The 22,336-nt window shown below is 43.5% G+C and overlaps 1 protein-coding gene across 3 annotated transcripts in view; it reads left to right on the top strand.

Moving 5' to 3' along the window:
* KCNMB2 (potassium calcium-activated channel subfamily M regulatory beta subunit 2) overlaps positions 1-13,237 on the top strand; it is a 160,391-nt gene extending 147,154 nt beyond the window's left edge. For 2 of the 3 annotated variants that reach the window (XM_026060950.1, XM_026060943.1), the window contains 3 exons: positions 1,397-1,567; positions 4,317-4,512; positions 12,237-12,521. In XM_026060950.1, the coding sequence (XP_025916735.1) occupies positions 1,397-1,567; positions 4,317-4,512; positions 12,237-12,521 (652 nt within the window). Of the gene's footprint in view, positions 1-1,396; positions 1,568-4,316; positions 4,513-12,236 lie in introns of all 3 variants that reach the window. The other variant, XM_026060956.1, reaches the window with a different exon arrangement.
* Positions 13,238-22,336: the final 9,099 nt, after the last annotated feature.

Genomic DNA, 22,336 nt, shown 5'->3' with positions numbered 1-22,336 from the left:
ATCTGACTTTAGTAGCATCTAAGAAAATTTTTTGCTATAAAACCCCACACCATATGTGCTTTTCCTGGCTATGACTCACTCATCTAAACCCAAACTCAATTCAGGTTTCAAGGATTTCATTTCTTTCTTGTTTCTACTGTGTTAATTTAGGGTTTTACATATGTCTTAACCCTGACTATATCTTTGTCCCTGTTGGTGAATGTAAGTTATGCGGTTGGTCTATCACATACTGCTTTTTACAAGGATGAGTGAAACTTGGTGGTTTCAGCTTAAATGAGTGGTGGGTTTGCTAGAACCCAAAGTGATGTTGATGTTGCTCACCTGCCATTTTGCAGACAGTAGAAGAGGAACTTCTTCCACGTGTACTACTATGTCCATGTTATGGTGGTGCCAGGGCTCAGAGGTGTGCGGTTCACATGCATCGGGTGCTGCCTGGATGATTCAAAAGAACCGTAACAGAAAACACAGGAGATTTTGACCAGCCTCAGGTCTGTAAGTACATTTTAAACCCACAAAGTTTAAGTGTGTTTGAAATGTACTCAAATATTTCCTTCTTCACCATTGTGTCCTCATGACCCATTGAATCATCAAAGGCTTGGAGATGAAAGAAAGACTTATGGTTAGAAAATGGAAAGGACTCTGCTGAAGGGGAATGGTTTGTTGTTTCTTCTTTTTAAAATCCCGGAACAAATTGCTTTGGTGGATAATTTTCTGTGAGGGTTTTCACTGTAATGAGTAAATGGGCTTCCAGAAAGCTACTTTTTAATACAGTAAATAAGCTCCCAATCAAAAACCCGCAGAAATCAATTGCAAAATCCCCCTTGTCTTTCATGAACTTTGAGTCATGCTCAGGGTGGAAAATTACCCAAATCACTAACCTGTCGGGAATCAAGAAAGAATGTGGTCCTTTCAGATAATTTTTTCCACTACTTTCTTCAGGCTATTTTCTACGTTAGCTATTGACAAGTCTTACCTTGAGTGTAAAAATCTTACACTACAATAAGTCTGTTTGCCCTGTTCAGCTGAAAAAAAGACACTTCATATACCTAAAGCTATTTTAGTGGCATAAGCTGGAATTGACAGGTCAAATGCATCTATGGTATAATTCTACTGAGCCAATGAAGCTGCACCAAAGAAGGATTTACTGAGCTGGCACAAGTGTCTAATGTTTATATTTGCAATAAGAGGTTTTTACCTTTTCAGAAATGGCTGTAATTTATTTTGGAGATGAATAAATTTCCACCAGGTCAGAGTGAACCCGTTGAAAAAGGACATCTGAGGACCCTTAAGCCTTTCTCTCCTACGAGATGGGTATGGAGGTGGAACTACCCACCCTTTAGAGGGTTCATTGATTAAATATGAACTTCACATAAGAATGTATTATTTTCAACCTCAGAAATATTTACCAAAAAATCAGGGATCACGATCTACTGGATAAAAGGAAAACAGTCACAGCCCTAAAAGCCGGAGAAGACCGGGCCATACTCCTGGGGCTGGCCATGATGGTGTGCTCAATCATGATGTACTTTCTCCTGGGAATCACCCTGCTGCGGTCTTACATGCAAAGGTAATTTCATTATGGTCACCCTCATCTCAGACTATCTGCTCCAGCTGACTTCCTCTAGCTTATTCCTTTTACTCTTTTCATTAAAGTTTTATAATCTTTCTTTTGGCCAGTGCAGGCCTGATTCTGCAGTTCCTTACCCAAGTGTAAATTAGGCATAGCTATAATGAAAGCAAGTTGAGTGATACTGGCATAAATGAGGGAAGAATTAGAACCTTTGCTTGAAAAAACATTTTAGGTTTGCCATAGTTTAACACAAGTTTAATTATAGCAGAGGGGTGGTAAAAGGCTTTGGATTCTGCGTGTACTCCCTATCACACAGTCTGGGTTGTATATAAGTCCCTGGTTCAGCTGGTGTGCTGAACCCTGTAAACCTCTTGGGCTTTGCTGTTTGGCTGTTGCTGTGAAGCCCAGTCAAATTCAGGAGGGACCAGCAAAAATATTTAGCAGCCTACAGAATAAATGCACTTTCAAATGAAAAATGGAGATTCAATTTCAGAAAGAAATCAAGCTGCTTTGTAGCATGTAGCTTCCCATGTGGGTTAATATTTTCATTCTAAGAAGTGAAATCCTACAGAAATATAGTAATTTGCTGAAAGTGAAAGATCATCTTTCATTATTATTGCACTGCACTTAATTTTTCTGAGGTCTTCTCCAGCTTCTCTGTTAAGGAGCAGAAAGTTTGATTGGTGATTCATTAGCAGTATTCGAAAGCAGTTTTCAAGCACCAGCCCTATTTAAAATCTACCCCAGACTGTAATAAGATTGTCAACAATGTTTTTTCTGCCCTAATCAGTGAAGTTATGAGAATGAAAAATGTGTAACTGTGAATCAAAACATTAGTCTGTCATGCCCAAAATCATACTCTGGCAGTGGTCAATATCTGGCATGCTTTGGCTCATCCACCCTAGACTTCTTACTTAGGCATGTATGTTAAGTGCCTAAAATTAAATAATATGAATATCCTCAGTTGTGTCATCGGTTCAGGAAAATATTCCTTCTTGACCCTGCAATGAACAGGAGAAGCCATGATGCATGAAGATCATTTGTCTTGATTTTCAGCACCTTATTTGTGTGATAAAAATATCTAATCTCTTTTTAAAATCCAGGCAACATTTAGATTTTGAAGACAGAGATCAAGCCCAGTTAGGTATCTAAGAGTATGTACATTTCCAGATTGCTCTCCCAGACCCTTTAGCAATATCAGGGTCAATTGCAGAGGCTGTTAAGGTCAAAATTGCTCATTCGGAAAGCTGATTTATATTATGAGCTATGTGAAAAATTGCCCAAACATATGGAAACACCTACAAGGTATCAAATATTCCAGCTTTCTACAAGTCTGTTGTAGGTAGGTGTTAATCTGTTACCTCCATATATGAATAAAACAGCAGTCAGAAAGGTAAAATTGAAGAAATGAGGAAGAAAGGCCAGGAGTCTTTGCTGTCACTTCTTTTGGCAGAGCTAGGACATCCACAGCCAGATCTCCTTAGGGGTCATTCTCCCTTACAGACAGTGACACCCACCAACAACATACTGCCTGAGAGGAAAAAAAAAATCCTTTCACTTGATTTCCCCCCAGAAATCATAGCATAATTTAATAAAAATGTAAAATGCAATAAACAAGCTTAATTACTGCCAAACTGAAATGCCAAGAGAATTAGTCAGAGATCTTTGATAGCGCTTACCATCTAAAGCTTTTCGTAGGCTTCGTTACCTGGCAGGCAGACCCTCAGCCCATCCCTTTCTTCCAGTTCCCAGCAAGGCTCATCGGGAGTAGCAATAGCAGCGGGACAATTGCGCCGGGCTGCGAGCTCAGGGGCTGAGCAGCCTGCGCCTCGCATCGGCGCACAGCTGGGCATGGCACAGCCCATGTCTGCTGAGACCGGGGCAGGAGGGACGCAGGGCTTCAGGCTCCCTGCGCCGCCAGGAAGGGCCAAAAGGGGAACCAGGGGGCGAAACCTCTCCCCAGGCTCATAAAGGGCACAGAGGTGTCGGTGCGCCCTTCTCACTGCTCCTGTCCCAAAAGAAAATGTAGCCATAGATTTTGAAAAATGAACAAGAAATCCAAGTGAATGTTGTCCGTACGTAGCTAGGCTCCATCATCATCGGTTTTGGCCGCTGGTGAATGTGAGATAAGCTAAAATTCTCCAGAATGATTACATCAGCTGATTAAGCTTATTGAAAACCTAATGAGTTGTCACTAGAAAAAGCCTTTCCACAGGCAGAGTTGCATGCAGTATCACTTGTATATGGGTGTGTGGATACATACATGAATACGTGTACACTGGTAATGCAAAGCTGTCCTCACATCCTGCTTTTGGAGATGAACTGGACTTTGCGGTTAACTGTCGAGTCTTGCTTCAAGACGCCCCATCACAGTTGCCATGTGCTTTGCACTCTCCCCTGGGCATGCTGCTCAGTTTTCTTCTCTGATTTTTCTGTTGATTCCCTTTAATCTCAAATATACCTTCTGCAGAAGTTCCAGTCCCCTTTTCATGTATAGGTAGACAGAACATATGTGAATCATATATTTTTATGCTGAAGACACAAACTTTTAGTACTACAGAATAATTCCCCCAGTCTGTGACATGTGACTTGTACTGAGAAAGTCCAGCCGCTGCTCCAAAACCCAGCAGAATATACTCTCTCCTGTAAGGTGTCCACGGGTATATCTCCGACAGAAACCCTGAGCTGCATTTAGTGCTCATTGCCCATCCTTGCCATGCTCTAACATTTCTTTTCTTCTACTTAGTGTCTGGACAGAAGAGGCTCAGTGCACGCTTCTCAACGCATCCATCACAGAAACCTTCAACTGCTCATTTAGCTGCGGTCCAGACTGCTGGAAAATCTCTCAGTACCCCTGCCTACAGGTGTACGTTAATCTCACCTCTTCTGGCCAAAAGCTTCTACTCTACCACACTGAAGAAACAATGAAAATTAATTCTGAGGTAGGAGCATGGAACAAAATTTCTTCTCCCACGGGTTTCTGGAGGGCTGCTCACCCTGCTATAGCCATTCATCCTCTTGAAGCAACATAAGGCTTCCAGCTCTGACTTCCTTGGTAAATGTGGAGCAGAGACAGCAGAAATCAGTGTGTGAACTGAATTCCCGCTGTGGGTTGGGCTGTCCCTTGTGCTCATGGGGTGTCCCATAAGGGGGGACAGCACAAACCACTGCCGTCCCACAGCCCTCAAATTTCCAGTTAAGCTCCATCGCCGCACTCCCATGGGGAGATCCCTGCCTAGAAACCCATACGAGAGCGGAAGTAAACCCCTGAGCCTGCACCACGGTAGCACTACACGGAGCTGTTTGCAGGGGAGCAGAGGCTATGGCACTGTCCCAGCGCTGTCCCACCCTGGGAGCGCAGCTTGTCCCATGCAGGGCCGTGTCCTCCCAGCCCGGGGCTGGCACCTGCCCCTGGCCTGCAGCAGCTGCGGTTGCCTGCTCTCCATCTCCTCATCCTTTGCAGCGTAAGCAGTGTTTTACAGAGGCAAACGAGTGCTGAGCCCTCATCACGTGTATATTCTGGGGGAGCTGCGGACAAATCACTTCGCATTCGGGTATGGCTCTGCATTATGTCTTAACACCTCTAGCAATGTACGTGGAGCATCTGTGGTGGTGAGAATGGAAATGGCTTTATTACTGCGGGGCTGAGCATGGCGACAGGGAGGAACAGAAGTCCCCATGTCTAAAGCAGACGTGTCTCCGTCTGGATCTCTGGTGACAAATTCGGTGCCCAGACTAGCTCCAGCGCGGTCAGCTGTGCCACCAGGATCAGGACACAAAATTTATCCCTATGGGTGGCACAAAGATGCTGAGAGTCTGCCAGTGAGAGATTGTCAAAATAAAAAGAGTAGCAGAAAAATAAAAGGCCTAGTTTCTGAGCTTATATAAATTAAGGAGTCAGCCAATCTTTCTTGCACCATTTCCCTGGTACCAGACATTGAAATAAAAATTATTTTTAACAAATCTGCATAAAAAAAAAAACCCTCTCTCTGCTTCAGCAAGTGTAAAATCCGACGTAACTTGATCCAGGTGGGACTGAGGCAGCTCATGTCTGGAGGCTATAATGAACATAGCGATGCACAGAAGGCGTCGCTTCCTCCGGCCTACAGTCACAGCTGTGCCGGTGACGCAGTGCTGTGTGCATCACAGCCGAGGCAAGCAACCGGCTGTTCGCAGGTGGCTGCTCGCTTCCTTTGTGCGGCAGGACGCTGTGGACCGGACTGCTAAATGCCCCTCTCCCACCTCCTCTTCTTTGCGCTTGCAGTGCCTGGGCGCAAAAGCCTCCAAGCTGCAGCAACCCGAGATGCAGCTAAATTGCTCAGATTTCAAAGCACCAGATCTGCATTAACTACTTAGTTCTCCAAGGTCACCGAACCCCAAACTATAGGCACCCAGCAAACCGCAGCGCAGCCCAGCCCAGCCCCGGTTCAGGCTGCTGACAGCGTAACCTATTGTGTTTCTATTTATGGGAGCAGTTCAGCAGACCAAATTGCTTCTGCATATTAAGATGAAGTGATATTAAAATTAGTCAAAGCACTGACTGGTTTCACCGGGCCAGTTATTCTGCTGGATAATTAACTCCTGTGGCTGGTGTACAAAGTCCTCCGGAGCCAAACTGTGAAACGAAGAGCAGTGTCCTCACCTCCCCTCCCAGGTCTGCGGTAACGCAGAAGGGAGGCGCTCGGCCTCAGGCGCTCTACTCCACCGGCAGGACAGACTTAACTTTCTGCTGGTGCAGAAGCAAAATCCGGCAACACACCTGCCACAGTTCGATTAAAACAGATCAGGTCAGTCTCTGTCCTCCAGTGGACTCAAACAAATCAGAAGATTCAGCATAAATGTCCAAATTCTGTTACTGATGATTTTTGTTTGCTGAAATCAACTTTGAAATTCTCCCAGGCGTGGCATCCTCTTAATTTAATGTAGGCACAGTTAATCCTTCTCCAGCCCAAGGTTGTTTTACAGGTTAAGCGCCGCTCTCAGGAGGATTCCTAGGTTTTCCTGATGTGCTGCTGGCTATGTGCTCTGAATCCAAATGCAGTTTCAAGTGGAGCTTGGCCCTTGATTGTAATGTGAATAAAATACCTGGCTCCTCATGCCCAGCTGGAATGAACAGAGACTCCAAGTTTCAGCGCGCTCAGATCAGCACAGCAAATCTCAGCTCTCTGGTCAGGAGGCCCTGTCCTCCTCACGGCCCCGGAGCAGTATTTTCGGTGCAGTATGCAGGACAGGCACCCGCAGGGGCAGCGAGGCAGCGGTTACCGCTGAGGTCAGGGAGCTTCTCCGCTAACCAGTCATCAGTATTGCCTCTGCTTCCTTCCTTCGTTTGTCATCGGTCTCTGCTGAGAAACTAAAATATTGCTCCCAGACGGCAGTGAAGGCCCCGAGCAAGAGTCGGCTCCAGCTGGTTGGTTAAAAGCAGCTGGGGCCGTTATAGGCCTGGGATGCAAAATAAGGCTGATCCAGGATCGCAGGGCCCAGGAAACGCACCAGCTCCCTCAGAGCTGTTATATGAGCCTCAGGCTGCTCCCAAACAGTCTAGGGACTGCTTGTGCTCAAAACCATTCCCAAGCACCTTCATTACAGAAGGACTTGGGAGCAGCGACTTTCCTAAGGTGGTGCAGGCAATCGGGGCGACGTCCGCGGCCCCCTCGTCCCGCTCTCGGCGCAGAGAGCCCTCACGCAGACCCGCTCCCTTCGCGAAGCCTCACAGGCCTCTGCGGGAGAGCTGGAAGGGCAGCCAGGTCCCGTTTCAGGGCCTGGGTGTTCAGGATTTATCACGGTTTTAATGCAACCGCAGTGCCTTGGACTGGGGAAAAATAACAAGGTATTTTCCAGACAGACTAGCAGGCTCAGAGCATCCCGGACATCCCCTGCGCAATGTTCACCGTCTTTCTGCTCAGTCTCTATGTGCACCCTGGCACTCCTTCTCTGCGTGATTTCCCCCCACGCTCGGTACGTCCCTCCTTCCACCTACTCCTATATTGGAGGTCTGCATTTCTTACCTTCCTCCCTGGGAAAAAAAAAAAAAAAGAAAAAGAAAGAAAGAAAAAAACACCATACCCTGTGTCACTGAGCCCTAACATTCCTGGCAATGTTGCAGAGAGTGGCCAACACGAGTGACCTTCAAAAGGTCGGCATAACCCTGCCAACCTTTCCATCTCATGCTCATCACCCTGCACGCAGAGCAGCAGCTGCAGCCCGTCCCTCTCCCCTTCTTGTCACCTGCTCAGACTGAGGAAAATGCACTTTGATTTTAAATAATGATTAATCTAGAAAGCTGCTAGCTAAACTTGCTGTCTTCCCAAAAGGTCAGGTAAGGAGTAGGTGCAGTTTATATTGAGATATACAGCGTACTGCCGTCAGTCTCCAGTCAGAATCAATGGGAAGTAAATGGATGCCAGTCAAGCTGCTTGAATCTTTCCCAGAAAAGCACACAAGATTTTTCATGCCTTTTCATTGCTCTCACTCTGCATATTTTATCTCTAGCCTCTAAGACAAGCGCAGCCCCTTGTCAATACTACAACCACAGCAGCTTAAATGCTTTTGCTGCTGCACTTTCTCTTTTCAACTGTCAGATGCTGTAACAGCCTCTGGGGAAAGCAGATCGGACCGGTGTCCCCTTGCTCTCAGACCACGGAGCCAGTTTGTCACGCCGAGGAAGGGATGCAGTATTTAAAGCAGTTCTCAAGTCCTCATTCTGATCTTATACTATATCACTTTGATTCTTTTCATGTCATTGGGGTTACAGCTGATTTATATCCATGCTCCGTAAGTGAGATAACAAGCAGACTTTAATCACCAAAATCACTGTTATGCCAGCTATAACTGCCTGATATTGAGAAATGATGGTGGCATCTCATGGTTTCCCACTGAAAGTTCAGGTATTTATAACCCAGAGGGGAGTTCGTGTAGTGCAGGTGGAGCAGCAATGTTCGGCTGCAATTCCCAGCAGACCCACTTCTGGACTGGGGTTGGAAGATTCAGTCTGTAGAAATAAATATCAGGCTAATGGCAGACACAAAACTCCTCCTTCAGCCCTCAGTCCAACCTCTTTCACTTTTCAGAAGAGATGTAAACTGAGGTCCTGGCCACTTTCTCATCAAGATTGCTGCAGCACGTCTTATAAGAGTATAAACGAGGTGTTTCGAATCCCAACTTGCAAGCTCAGTATGACAGTGACAAACACCCCAGCCACAGAAAGAGAACGAGAGCTATGCATTTCACTTCTCACCTGAATTAGGGGCTTCTCTGGCAATACTGTTGTCAGTGTGACTTCACTGACTTAATGAAGCTGCTTCCAGGTTGCCCAGAGATGTTTCGGGATTCCCCAGCCTTGGAGATATTCATAACTTGACCAGACAAGTCGCTGAGCAACCTGATCAGCTGGCCCTACATTAAGCAAATCTTTGAACCAAGTAACCTGTACAAAGTATCCAATCCTTTAAAGTAGGGAAGTTGAGCTGGAATATCTTAAGACAAGTTCTTTTTGTCACTATCTAGTATGCCCTTCTTCTAATCGGATTGCAAAAAACACAAGAGCCACTTTTCTCATGTCGTATCACAGAATCCTTAACGGAGGTAGAGATCCAGACATTGTTTTCTTTCAGATTTCTATGTGTTTGACAGTACAGAAGAGTAACAAAACAGTATCGATTTAGTAATCTAGATTCACCGATATAGCGTAATTATATATAGACAATCCCCTGCCATATATTGAAGTAAACTAAATGAAGATCAAACCAAAGAAAACACTCAGAACATCTCATTATCAATGTCTACCATCTTCCCTGCCAATGACCTGTCCAGCACAACAGATGCCAGCAAAAGCAAAGCCAGCACAGTGTTATCCTCCAGCTCTTGCTGGAAAAGCCAGGTCCTGGAAGGAGGCCACCAGCACCTCGTGACCACAGCTTAACACACAGGCGCTTTAGGAATGTGTCCTTGCACCAAGGACTAGGAAACCCTCAGAGCTGAGCAGAGGCGCTGTGAACTGCTAAGAGCTCAGAAGAATAGAACGAGGCACTTAGGACATAGAGTAAAGGGGACCCATGTCTTATAGACTGGGTAAAAGCCCGCAGCAGAGAGAGAAAAGTTCTCAGCACCAGGAGCCTGGCTCACTGACAAAGTATATCGACCTTCCTTGCACAATTACCTTTAATAGCTTAGGTTTTTTAAAAACTTGCTTGTCACTCGCAGCCTAGCTAGCCTGACGTAGCTGGTGTCTCCAGTACTATTAGGAATTACAGACCACAATTAGAGTTCTGCTTGGGCCTTGGGTCTCCCAAGAATACAGTATGCTTGGAAAATACTCAGACTTGCAGGAAGTCAGACCTTCCCACTGCACTCTTGGGACGTTTCCGTGGACTTTGAGTCCAGGAATCTCATCATTTGGGCTTTTATGTGCCTGCAGTTTTCTGTCGTTGCAGGGGACTGTTGAACTTCAGCAAAGAGTGACCAAGCTGTCATTTAATCTCCTCACTCAGGCGTGTAACAGTTGGGACTTCAAGGAACAAAAATGTATAGCACCAAGCTTGCAAAAAAAAAAAAAAATCTGAGCTGGAAATACCACATTTAGAGCAGTGACAGTGTATAATTTAGTAAAAGAAATTGAGGTACAGCTTCACTGAAAAATTCCCCCTACTTGTTAGATTATGATATATTAAAGAGTAGTAGGGACTGGGAGAGGGCTTGTGGCTTCGGACATTTAAGACAAAGCTGGGCAGAGCGCAAGAGAATAGCCTGGAGGGAGCAGTCCTGCACCAGCAAGGGAATGGATGAGATATGACCTCTCTGAGATTTTCCATCTCTAATTTCTAGAGTTCTATGAAATATTCATAATGGAAGTGCTGACATGCTCTACCCTTACTGCTATAGTCTGCGAACTCCAGACAGTATCTCTGCTGTGCTTCAAATCATATTCCCAGCTAATAAACTTGCCAATGGATCAATCAAATCCTGTTATGAGGTTAATCCTTTGATCATTATTAGGGCTAGAGATTTGTCGCAGTACATTATGAAAAGTCACAGCATGGTCATGAAAAAGAACTGAGGGACATTTATAGAGTTTATACATTGAAAAAAAATAATCAAAAGTCATGGGTCACATTATTTTAATCAAAAAGTCTTTTTTCCTTTGTAAAACTTGCTTTCTCTCATTAAATTATCTAAAGCTACTTTAGCTGCTCGCCCAGCAGAAGCATGTTCAGCCATGCAGCAACGCAGCCAGGGGAGCATAGCAGGGGGCCTTTGATCGGCCCATCACTGCAAGGGAGTGGTGATCTACTTGGTCCCTCTGTGCGTGCTCAAGCAGAAGTCACACAACAGCTTCCCCCCCGTCCTTAAGCTGTTCTTGCCTAGGTAGAGAATTTAATCAAAATCCTATTCAAGTGTGGATGCTTTCAGGTGTGGAGGCAGGTAACTGTCTAAAAGATGGGAGGGAGCAAGGGGCCCTGGGCTGTCCCTATCAATCCCCTTTCCAGATTAGCAGCAGCAGCAGCAAAGTCAGGTGTTGCTACGTTAAAGTCTGGATGGGGCTTCAGCCACTGCATGGCTGTCCGGCAGGGCACCTGGCAGCACCAGCACTTTAAAGGGAATGGTCAGACTAGCCCAGGGACTCCGGCCTGCAGGTCCCATGGAATATCTTCAACTCATGGACTCCATAAACTAGCTTTTTTAATTAACTTGTTTCTAGTATTCCCTGGAAATGTTTGAAACATGCCCACTGCGTAGCAAGACTCCCAGCCTTGTCTAGTGCTCTCTCTTTGAAGCACAAGCTGTGCCAGGTTTCAGACAGGTGGTTTCTGAAGGTAAATTAAGTATTGCAGCGGCTTCTTGCCAGTATCTATGTTCAGGGTTGGCTCTCCTCCTGGGTTTTTCTGAAGCAATAGGTAGCAAGACACCACTGCAGGCACTCCCTTTGTGCCCTACACATTGGTTAGGAACTGCACTAGATAGAGCTATTCCCAAACTTTCTAGTCCCTGTGACCAAGACTGAAATTCAAGCAACACCTTCAGAAAGAGTGAATCATTTCATTACTCAGTGGTCAAAGAGAAGACTAAGAGCCATCCAAATAGCCAGGCTGATCTTCAGCTAAAGATTGAATAAAAGCTTTCTGAGATGTCAGTGGGGAAAAATCTGTATTTTGTCTCAGACTTCCTACATGACCCAAATTGAGGCATTCCTCTCAAAGGAAAATTTGTATAAAGGTCTCTGGTTGGCCTTCCTCTCTGTGAGTGAACTCTTTTGCCCACTATGATCATACTGATCATCTGCAAGTGAGATCTGAACCACCAGATTTGTATTTACAGACAGGCAATTACCATCTAAATGTGAGAATATGCATGCCACTTCAGATGAAGAGGTACTTCATCAGTTCCATTTTTGCATGTGTAAATTAGCAGTAATAATATATTCACCTATCTCACGAGGCTGCTGTGCAGATTAAAGCATTAACGTTTGTACAGCACTTGGAGACTCTCCAATGGGAAATTCTGTAGATGTGCAAAATATTGAGTTTTGTCTGTGATAAATTTATTATTACCTTAATAGTATTGCACTCTTATTATGAAAACCATAATCATCTTGAGATTTTCCTGCTTACCACCTGAAACAGATATTGTATCTGGTTTGGAGATGCATCTTTTCCCTCTGATTTCTTCCCAGTGTTCATACATACCCAAGTGCGGCAAGAATTATGAAGAATCCATGTCGCTTGTGAATGTTGTAATGGAAAACTTCAGAAAGTACCAGCGCTTCTCCTGCTTTTATGACCCCGAAGGCGTTCAGAAGAATGTGATATTAACTAAACTGTACAGCTCCAACGTGCTGTTCCACTCCCTCTTCTGGCCCACCTGCATGATGATCGGTGGGGTCGCCATTGTCGCCATGGTAAAGCTGACTCAATACCTTTCCCTCCTCTGCGAGAGAATCCAAAGGATCAATAGATAAAAACAAAAACTTCCCTGAGATGTATTTACAGCTAAAATACTGTTTTCTCATTCTTCACCAAAGAACCTTAAGTTTGTAATGTGCAAGTCTGTTATAACTTCCTTACTATATTCTTATAAGTAGAGCAATAATGCAAAAGCTGTTCTATATGCAAACATGATGTTATTATTATGCAGACAACAGAAAAAAACTACTGTTTTGTGTTGACCGTCTATATGATCTTGTTTTATGCTGAGACTAGTACTTCTTTCTTTTCTACAGCCAAAATAGGGCTCAGTGTGACCATTTGCCAAGCTTAGTCAATGAATACATTGACATTTTCAATGTAAAGGATTCTGGGGAAAATTCACCCCTGGACAAAGGGCAGCAAATGACTTGTGCATCACTTAGGTCTCACGTCTGACTCAGTCCATGCAATAGATCTGTGGTTTTATTTTTATTATTATTATTGGCTGCAGGGAATAAAAGTATAGAATTGACAGTTGTCTGTGAGCAGAGGGCACAGAATAGACATATTTTGAGGCCAGCATAAGCAGTAACAGTATTTTCAGCCTAAGGAGGACTTGGTGATGTTTTGTATTAGCTTCCCCAGTTCAGAAGTAAATTTTACCCTATGGTGTTTAAGGTCTTTTGCAAAACACTTTTATTTAGTGCTATATTTTTCTTATGTCTTATCAGCATCATCTTTGTCACCTACAGAAGCTGTAGCCAAAAAACAAAAATCACCTTGTTCCATTTTCTACTCCAATCTGAGCCCTGTTGATGGAGATGGGACCAGAACACCTTATGTAAAGGTTTATTACTCATTTGTCTTGTATTTGCTACCATATCACTGTAACAAAAAAAAAAAAAAACACAATCAGCTATTTTTTCATTTTTTACTTCCAACTATTTTAGATTTTTTTACTTGATATATATACAAATATATATATAAAGATAAAGCTATATTATATCTAGTTGTGTACTGGAACTTGATTATGGGGTTTTTTCTTTGTTTGTTTTTACCAACTGGAAAGTGAGCAGTATAACTCATGTATTTATAACCTTCAGCCTTGGATAATGTCATATCATGGAGGAGCAGCACTGCAGGATCTTATCCAATATTCATGATATTGTTTCAGTCAAAAGTCTCTATTGCTGTGACATCTGAATGGACAAAAATCTCATCCAGTTCTATAGGTCTATTACCTGAATTGTTAGATAATAATCATAATACTTCTGGAAATCTCTCCCGACCTTAACTCAGTATGCGGTGCTGGCTGAAGTGAATTTTTGATTTAAAAGGCCCAGGTGCAATGAGTTATTGAAAAAACTGAAGTTCAGACTAATATGTTGTCCTATCTGTCAGACGTTTACAGCGGGGATTTTTCCAGCATAATTCCATGAACACTATAGTCACAATTTTTGCATAATTTATTTTTATTCCCTTCCTCAAAGCATTTCCTCTTATGTTATATTTTAAAGGCACCTCTCATAGTTTCTTACTTTGCACTTAGCCTGAAGGACAAATGCAAGGCAACCTCTATGAGTACCCTGTGAACTCACAACCTAATAGTTCAAAGAAATTTACAGGCATATTCAAAACAAGAGACAATTTTTTCCCCCTCAAAAAGCCTGCAAAAGAAGAAAGCAAGTATTCTGCCTAGTTCATCTATATATAAGTATCTTTCCACAATACAGCATTAAAAATTTCAAGACGTTACAAAACTTTACAAGTCATGCAAGTGTAATATGAGCTGTAAAAATGAGTTCTCAGCAGTGAAAATGAATCTGCAATCTTGTAATGAGTAGTATAATTTTCCTTAGGTAAATAAATTCCTGGAGGGTGGGGGTATAATCAGGGCTCCAAAAATATGTAATAAATATATTCAATTAAATCTTCCAGATTTCACTATCTTCTGCCTTCAGATCTGCCTTGTTTCATCAGACTTTTCTTTGCAGCTTGGTTTGCCAAGAAGTCAGAAGTGCTGATGCAACAGGGAATTCATAAATTTTACTTGTAACGTGTTCATTTATCAATCTGCGGGATGTGCAGAAACCATCGCCAGCGAATCTCCCACTGTCAGCCAGCAAACAGGAAACGAGTCCCCGGCGGCGGCGGCAGCAGCATGGCTGGGGAGGATGGGCAGGAGTCGCGCTCTCCGCGCCAACCCGCACCAGCATCGAGCCAAAGTCCCGGTGCTCCCGTGCCGCAATAGGTAGAGCAACGTTAGCAGCACCACCATGCAGGCACGCGGGGGATTAATTGCCTAGCGTTCACGCAGTACTCTGATATGAAGGTCTCCACATTGCAAATGCTCATAGTTATCACAATAGCATATTCTGAGAGGTTTTGTCAAGGCTGGAGGTATCTAGGTTAGGCCCCCCGAGTCCCACAGCCAAGGCGTCTTGACCCATTTCTAGGTTGGTGCAGCCTGGGAGGCTCCCACGGTGCATTTTCTTCCTTTACCACATTGCTGTTTTCCCTCCCAGCAGAGGAGTTTGGGTCTGTGCTCAGAGGTGCCATCCTAAATCATCCTTTGCCCATCTAGCACATCCGTGCCTTCAGCACGGTCACAAATACTGAAGAAAGTGATCGTGCTGTCGATTTTGTTTCACAAACCAAAAACTATGCAAGACATTGCTAGCAAGGAACTGTGATAACCGAGCGGCTTTTTCACAAAATTACTGACACTAATGTTGGCCATTTACATGTTGATTTATATGGCATGTGATAAAGTATCTCTTTGGTTGTGCGTGTGACATTTGAGGTGCCTGTATTTGTGCATTTTGTTTCTAGTGACAGGAAAGCCGATTGTTCTTGACATTTACACATCAAATGCTGTTTTCAACATGTTGCACTATAAACATTTTACCCGCTTTCCTGCGGGTGAAACATCTTGACGCTGTTGCAGTCTATAATCATTTTGTTGACATTAACACAGAGATCTGTGGGATAGCAAAATAACTTGAGTAATTGGATAGAGCGAGGTAAAACAATAATTTTAAAGGGAATTATCCGTCTCATCACTAGCACAGTTAACCCCCTACTGAAGCGTTAGCATTCCAGATACGATTTTGACAAGTCCTGCTGCCCCAGAGAGAAGATGCATTTTAGATGGGATATTAGTCTGTGCTATTTCTTTCTCCACCTCCATTTTAAAATCACTTTTATCCTCTGCAAAAGAACTTGATATTCTTGTAGGCAGCTCAAATGAATGAGAAATATCCCCCCCTCCATCTGCATTGCTTCATTAGTAAAATTCAGTGATCAGATAAATCTGTAATTCAGCAATACCAAGCCTGACTCTTCCCAGCATAAATGTTTCATCTCTTAATGTCCCAGCTGGGCACCTGGGATGGAAGGGAACAACTATCAGCCAGAAAGGGCTGTGAAACCTCTGAATGGAAGAGCACGAAATGAAAACATAGGTGCAATATTCTGTGGTATTATGAGCCTACTGACAGGCACCCTTGCGGGATTTAAAGCATACATAAGTATTCCAGGTGCCAAATTCACATGGCCTTTTAATAGTTGTTATTTTCTTAATTAGATTATTTATGTCAGGTCTTGTTTCTATTCTGGAACATCTAAATCTGAAACTAAAGTGTGAACATCCCTGCTGTAATTCTCTGAAACTTGGCACCTTGCAGCAGACCTACTAAATGTCATCAGCTAGGACAACAGAGAGCTTATTTTGGTTTAGCTTTTATAAATGAGGAGACATCACTTTTATCTTACAAAATGTACCCAAAGTGCAAACAGTGGGAGTCTGAGGTGAATACAGAAAAGAGGAACCAGGACCTCGGAAATAAGAGAGCCTCCTTATCTCAATAAGACCCAAAATACAATAATTTCAAACTTGAGGGACAGAAAGGGAACAAACTCCCCATGCAAGCCTGGGGGTGCTGCTGACTCTGCATGGTGTGTCCCTGCCCTCGAGGCCCAGGGCTGCACCGGCTCCACCAGGCGCTCTGCTTTCAGACCAGACAAGCTCAATGGAAGAAGACGGTGAGAAAAGTAGCGGTTTGTACAAGCCTGGTCTAAGCAAAGTCCTGCACCGGTTTAACTATGAAAGCTGTGACCTTATATCGGGGTGACTCTACTACTACCTCTAGAGGGAATGGCAATTTCAGTATAATAGCACCTTAAAATTGGAGAGCTAATTTCCCTTCTCACATAGTAATACCCATATTAATATAGCTGCAGCTGTTTGAATGGATTGAACCAATATCCTTGCGGCGATAGTCTAGGAATCTGAGCACAAGAGCATCAGCTCTCCATTAGCTGCTCTACTCACCATCTATCACAGACTTGGTACAAAACTCACTTTTCTGCTCCACTGAACACCCCAGAGCGTGTCACTTTCTAGTACTGTTTTTCAGGAAAAAATCACATGCAGTTTGTGGTGTACCCAAACATTTCACAAATGTATACAAACTTCACCAAATTGTTTTGGTTGTGGAGGAGAAAGTAAAAGCAGGGGAAAATATCAGTCATCAATATTTTGAAAACAAGATGTTTCCATTTTTCCGTTTGAACTGATGTTGCCTCTTAAAATTCAAGTTTGGGGGGGGGTGTTGGTTTTTTCAGGCAAGCTTGAAAAATAAACATACTAGTTCCCCTGATGTAAAACAAAACCATTGACAATTGCTTGGTTCACTGCACATTTTGAACTTTTTCTTTTTTTGAGGTTGACCTGTGACAGATTTCTTTTCTTCCATTTTTCTGAACTGTCAGCGAACTGCAAAATCAGTTGGTCACACAGATCTAATCACTAGCAGCTCTGGCAGGACTCCAGCGAGGTTCAAACGATCATCATTTCAAAGAACATTACTGATCGTTATTATGAGTAAAGTAAAGCTTCTGCCTTGAAGAATATAAAAAACTACTAAATTGGAAGACAATAGGAAGGAGAAAAGGCGCATTTATCAATTGCTATTAGCTATATGTGGTGTAGTAATGTGTCGGATCTGCAATTCACGGGCCAGACACAATGCGCTAGGACTGCCGTCGTCCCCGGTGGCCCCACCGCTTGCAGTGCCTGCGCTCCAAGAGTGTACACAGATTTCCTTTCCTGGGCACAGACGTACCTGCTGAAGATGTCACTGCTCCCAGGGAGCAGTTCATGTGCGCATGCTCAAGCACACGTTCAACAAAATCAGCTTAATATTTTTAAGCAAAATAGAATGGTCAGGCCGTTTAATTCAATTGTTTAAGCTGGTGCAAATTAGGGAGGACTCTGGTGGCCGAGTCTTCGGCCCATACACCTGCGCAGGTGGATTCTGCATGCTGTTTTAGCTCTGTTTCCCAAGTGGATAAATAAGTCAAAGAGTAAATACTGCATCTGTCAAACAGGCTGTACGGCAAACGCATCCCGCGTCTGTGTTCCTGACCCCCAGCCTCGAGCTCCAGAGCGCCCTGTTCATTACCGAGATTATCAGCGACACAAACCTGCAGCAAAGGACTAGCCTGAGCCCCACCGGGGCTGGTGCTTGCAGCAGAGGTTCGGCTCTGGCTGATAGTTCCTCTTTAGCAATGTTGATAAGGAATTTCTCAAAGTATTGCGTTTTGTTGTTGTTGTTGTTGTTTTTAATCAGAAAAAGCTGACACTTTCAACTGCGACGTTTCATGCCTCTCTCAAAACAACCTCCTTCAAGAAAGGTATTTTCTGTCCAGGTTATCTTGCAGAAACCAGGAGATGACTCACCGTGGGAGAGGAGAGGCTAGCGGTGCAGGAGACAGCCTCAAGCTGCTGTGCGAATACAGCGGGGCCCAGGTCCGACCCTCAGGTCCACACATCCAGCAGAGCCCTTCACCCATCACGGAGTTGGCTGTCCTGAGCTATGTCCTCTCATGCTTCTGTGTTTTTGAGAAAGAAATTGGAAAATTTGGAAATCTAGTGGGGGAAAAGAAAAAAAAACCCACACGCTTCATCCTGAGGCAGAAAAGAAAAAGCAGTTGAATCTTGATATCTCAGAAAGAATTAGGGGCTGCTATAACTTTTAATTACCTAATGCTGTTCTTCAGTTTGTGCTTGGAAATGTATTTACAAGTCTCCAGAAAAAACTGAGGCCTCACTTCTGAACCAAGCTAGCAGTCTTTTTTTTTATCATTCCTGGTTTGATCATCATGATAACAAGCCATTAATGAATCCACTAAATCCCTAGTACACAGCAAAAGGCTCTTGCATGTGCACCTCCCAGGGTTTGAATTGCCTAAAAGCAATCGCAATGAAACAGGAGTGGCGGATGCCTCACTTGCTACCCAGCAAAGCTGCCTCCAGCCATTTGTTAGCTCCTCTCCAAACAGTTTCTCTGCAGAGACTTGCAATTGCTGAATTTAAAAGAAATCTCATTTCACAAAGGATTTTCCTCCCTTCAGAAATGATCTTAAAAGTTCTGTTTAAAAAAAAAAAAAGCAAATGCTGCCAGGTGAATTCACATCAGTTTTCAAAATGAATCAGATTTCTCCAAACACTGAAAAATGTGTTGAATAACAGAACCCTCCAAAAAAGCCTGCATACCTTTCATTTTGGAATTCTTTTTCATATAGGTAGCTGGCAGTTGAATATACATTTTTAACTGAACAATATTTGGGGGGGATGAGAACTTAGAGCTTTTTATCAGCTAGTGATTTTATTGCAATATAGAGGGTAAGAAGCACTCATTCTAAAATGCTCTGCAAAGTCCAAACTCCATTCATACTAAAGGGTTGGCATTTTCAGGCAACATAGCAGCAAATGACTCAAAAACTATAAAGACGGGGAATTTTGGCAAAACCCAGCAAGATCCTTATTGTCCAATGCACAGTAAAAGGTTTGTTTACTTCAGAAGTTCAAGAAAAATGGGTGAAAAGTAATAGCATCCCCCAGAAGGCGTCAAATATTTATAAGAAGGCCAGATTTATGGGAGCAGATAAGACAAGTTCGCTCTGATACTGCACACCAGGGATCAGCCACTACTGTAGGTGGTAAAGAATTTTTTATGCCTTTTCTTTCAGGAGAGAAAGAATGGCAGGAAGTGAGAAAATGCTGATGGATCAAATGGGAATGGAGTATTTTCCATCTGTCCTCTGTGTCTAATGTATTTTAGGGAAAAAAAGTTAGAAAACTGCTGAAACACTGTTTTTGTCACTCCATTCACCCAAACTTATATCATTTTTAAATGCAAATGACCTTTTTGTTTCAAAAGTTAGATTAATTTGTTTTGGAAAACATACAAGGACAAACATTTGAACCTTGAAATTGAGTGATCTACCACTATGCCACTGAGCTCTTTATATTGACCCAACCTTAATTTTTTCAGGTTTTTCAGTTTGCAGAAAATTTAAGATTTTAATTTTTCATCCCAGATGCAGGATAGAAAAAAAAAAAACCACCAAAAATGTTGTGGAATTGTAAAAATGCCCCCCCCCACACACACACACACAGCTTAGGCATATATCTTCAAGAAAAGAAGTCTCCTAGAGTAGATTTCCTAACATATTGTGTGATAATGTATATGAGGAAGGTGGGACGTATGATCATATCTCTCCCTAAACTCTCAGACGTGGTTATTCTTTTGCATAACTGCAAATATTATTCTACATTCAATTATAAAGCACTTAATATCCAGCCACCTGCACACTTAACTCTAGATCAAAAGAGAATAATCTCTTGTTTCCAAAGCCCTCCAGGCAGCTTCAGACTCAAAATACAGTGGGGAAGAAGGAAGAGCGCTTTGAAACACCTCCATGTGGAAGGTACTTGTGGTTTTAATCACCGTGCACATAAGCTCTGTTATATTCATCACAGATTAGGTAGGAAGCAAAGTATAGTGACTAAGCAGGAGCACCTTTATCACTCCCCTTAGAAGCGAGAGTTCAAAGTCATTAATATAGCCAGACAGCTGAACAATATAATGGGAGTTTGTTAAAACTGCAGCAGGCTGCAAAACCCAGCTCGGAGGGAGTCCTGGTGTAATTAGACGTCGCTTCCTCTGCGCTGCTTTACCATATGCTTAAAGACGGGTGGGAAAGCAAGTTAGTACCAGCAGCCGCGCATTTCCCACCACCGGCTGCTCTTTCCTCCTCAGCACATGCTGACTCCCACCCCTGCAAGTGGGATTGCTTGGTCTCAGCCTCCAAGTATTAGACGTTACCTCCCCTCCCTGTACAAGAAAACATGGGCCAGAAGTCTGTCACAGAGTGTCATTTTGTACCATCCAAACTACGACTTGGAGGTCCTATCAGTCTGAGGTTTCTATTAAACAGCCCCCAGGAAAGAGTGAGAAAGCACGCAAGGGGAAAGACAAAGAGCAGAAGTTAATAAGATGTTCTGCTTCACTTGGAGGAAACAAGACTCATCTGCTTCCACATCAGTCTCTCCTTGAGCAGGAGTTGCTCGGAGGGAACTCACTCCGCACACCACAGCCAGACAGCAGCGGATGCTGGAGTCAGATTAACCCTCGATCTAACTACTGTCACGTCTCCTGCTGACGGACAAAGTCCCTAGAGATGCATTCAAAGGAAAAGCCAAGGCAACAAAATTGAGGTGCACATGGCATGTCCTGTTTGGAAATAAGGCCCGGGATTTTACTTCATAGGCGCAACATGTGGCTCTTTCAGAAGCTCTGCTTCCCAAGGAATAGCTGATCATTAGTCCCACTGAACTGCATGCTAAACATTTCAAGTATTCAGTATGAGAAACAAAAAACAAAAAGAAAAATTTCTGAGGCAAGAGACTGCCCAGTCTAGACGTCTGACCTTGTTCTACTGAGATCAGCAGCCAGTGATTTCAAACAAATCAGGATTCAAGAGCGGTCCAACTAATGAATTAATGTGGAAAGCAAGTACTTTACTAACAGTGAAACCATCCTAGCTTGCGATCTCTATAGCTGCTCAGAGCTCACATTCATTCATACCCAGTTTGGGACAGCATAATTAATTTCCCAGTAATCTCCATGACAAAGGGTTTTGTGCCAGGCAAACCTTAAAAAAAGATGTTACAGAAAGTTGCAATGGAAAAATTCCCAGCACAATTATACTGACCGGAGGGGTCTACCTTCTCCAAAGCTGCTGGTGATTTTTACTTCCGTTTATCTATGACAAGTTGAAAATAGACCTGCTCCTCCGCAGTGCAGAGCAGAAAGCACAGTTATCAACCACCTTTGAGATATCTTGCATTACTGAGCACTGAGACACTTACCTACATTGGGGCTAAACATTCAAAGTCACAGACCGCCTTAAGGTATAGCCACGCAGTGATCACCAGAGTCACCACATTAAACCAGTAGGCATGGGTACCATCAGCTGGGTAGCGGGGGAGAAGGGGATGAAAACACTGCAAAATCCGCACAGAAAACAGAGGAAACACTGCGCTGCGTTCCGGACTGCTGTGGCAGCACCCAGCTGAGTTGGTGTAAAGACACCCCAATACTGGTGTTAGGGGCTGGTATTCAAGTGCCATGCACTACAGGACTTGTCAAATGCACAGGGGTCAATTTAGAAGCCTTGACAGAGTTGGCTGTTGGTGAAGAATTTGACCAACCCCTTAAAACTTGATTTTATGCTCATAATTCATCGCACTTTATCTTTCACTCTTTTAACTCAGACTCTTCCCATTAAGGACATCAGGCAGAGTTATCCAAAAGGTTTTCCTTGTGCTACGGAGTACTAAAATTAGAACTGCTATTAAAGGGAATTCAGGTACTCTCCTGTCAAAACTGGGAGGTTTTTACTCCATCAAAATTTCTTCTAAAGCTATTGGAGCAAAACTGTCAGTGCCTTGCCTTATGCCTATGCATAATAACCCGTGCCAATGTGTCTTTTTATTCTGTCTAGCTGTACCTGTGCA

This window comes from Apteryx rowi, unplaced genomic scaffold (genome assembly GCF_003343035.1).
Source record: "Apteryx rowi isolate R43461 unplaced genomic scaffold, aptRow1 scaffold_10, whole genome shotgun sequence".
In the NCBI taxonomy this organism is placed as follows: Eukaryota; Metazoa; Chordata; class Aves; order Apterygiformes; family Apterygidae; genus Apteryx; species Apteryx rowi.
Note: the sequence above shows the minus strand (reverse complement) of the source record. Positions and strands in the feature narration are given on the sequence as shown.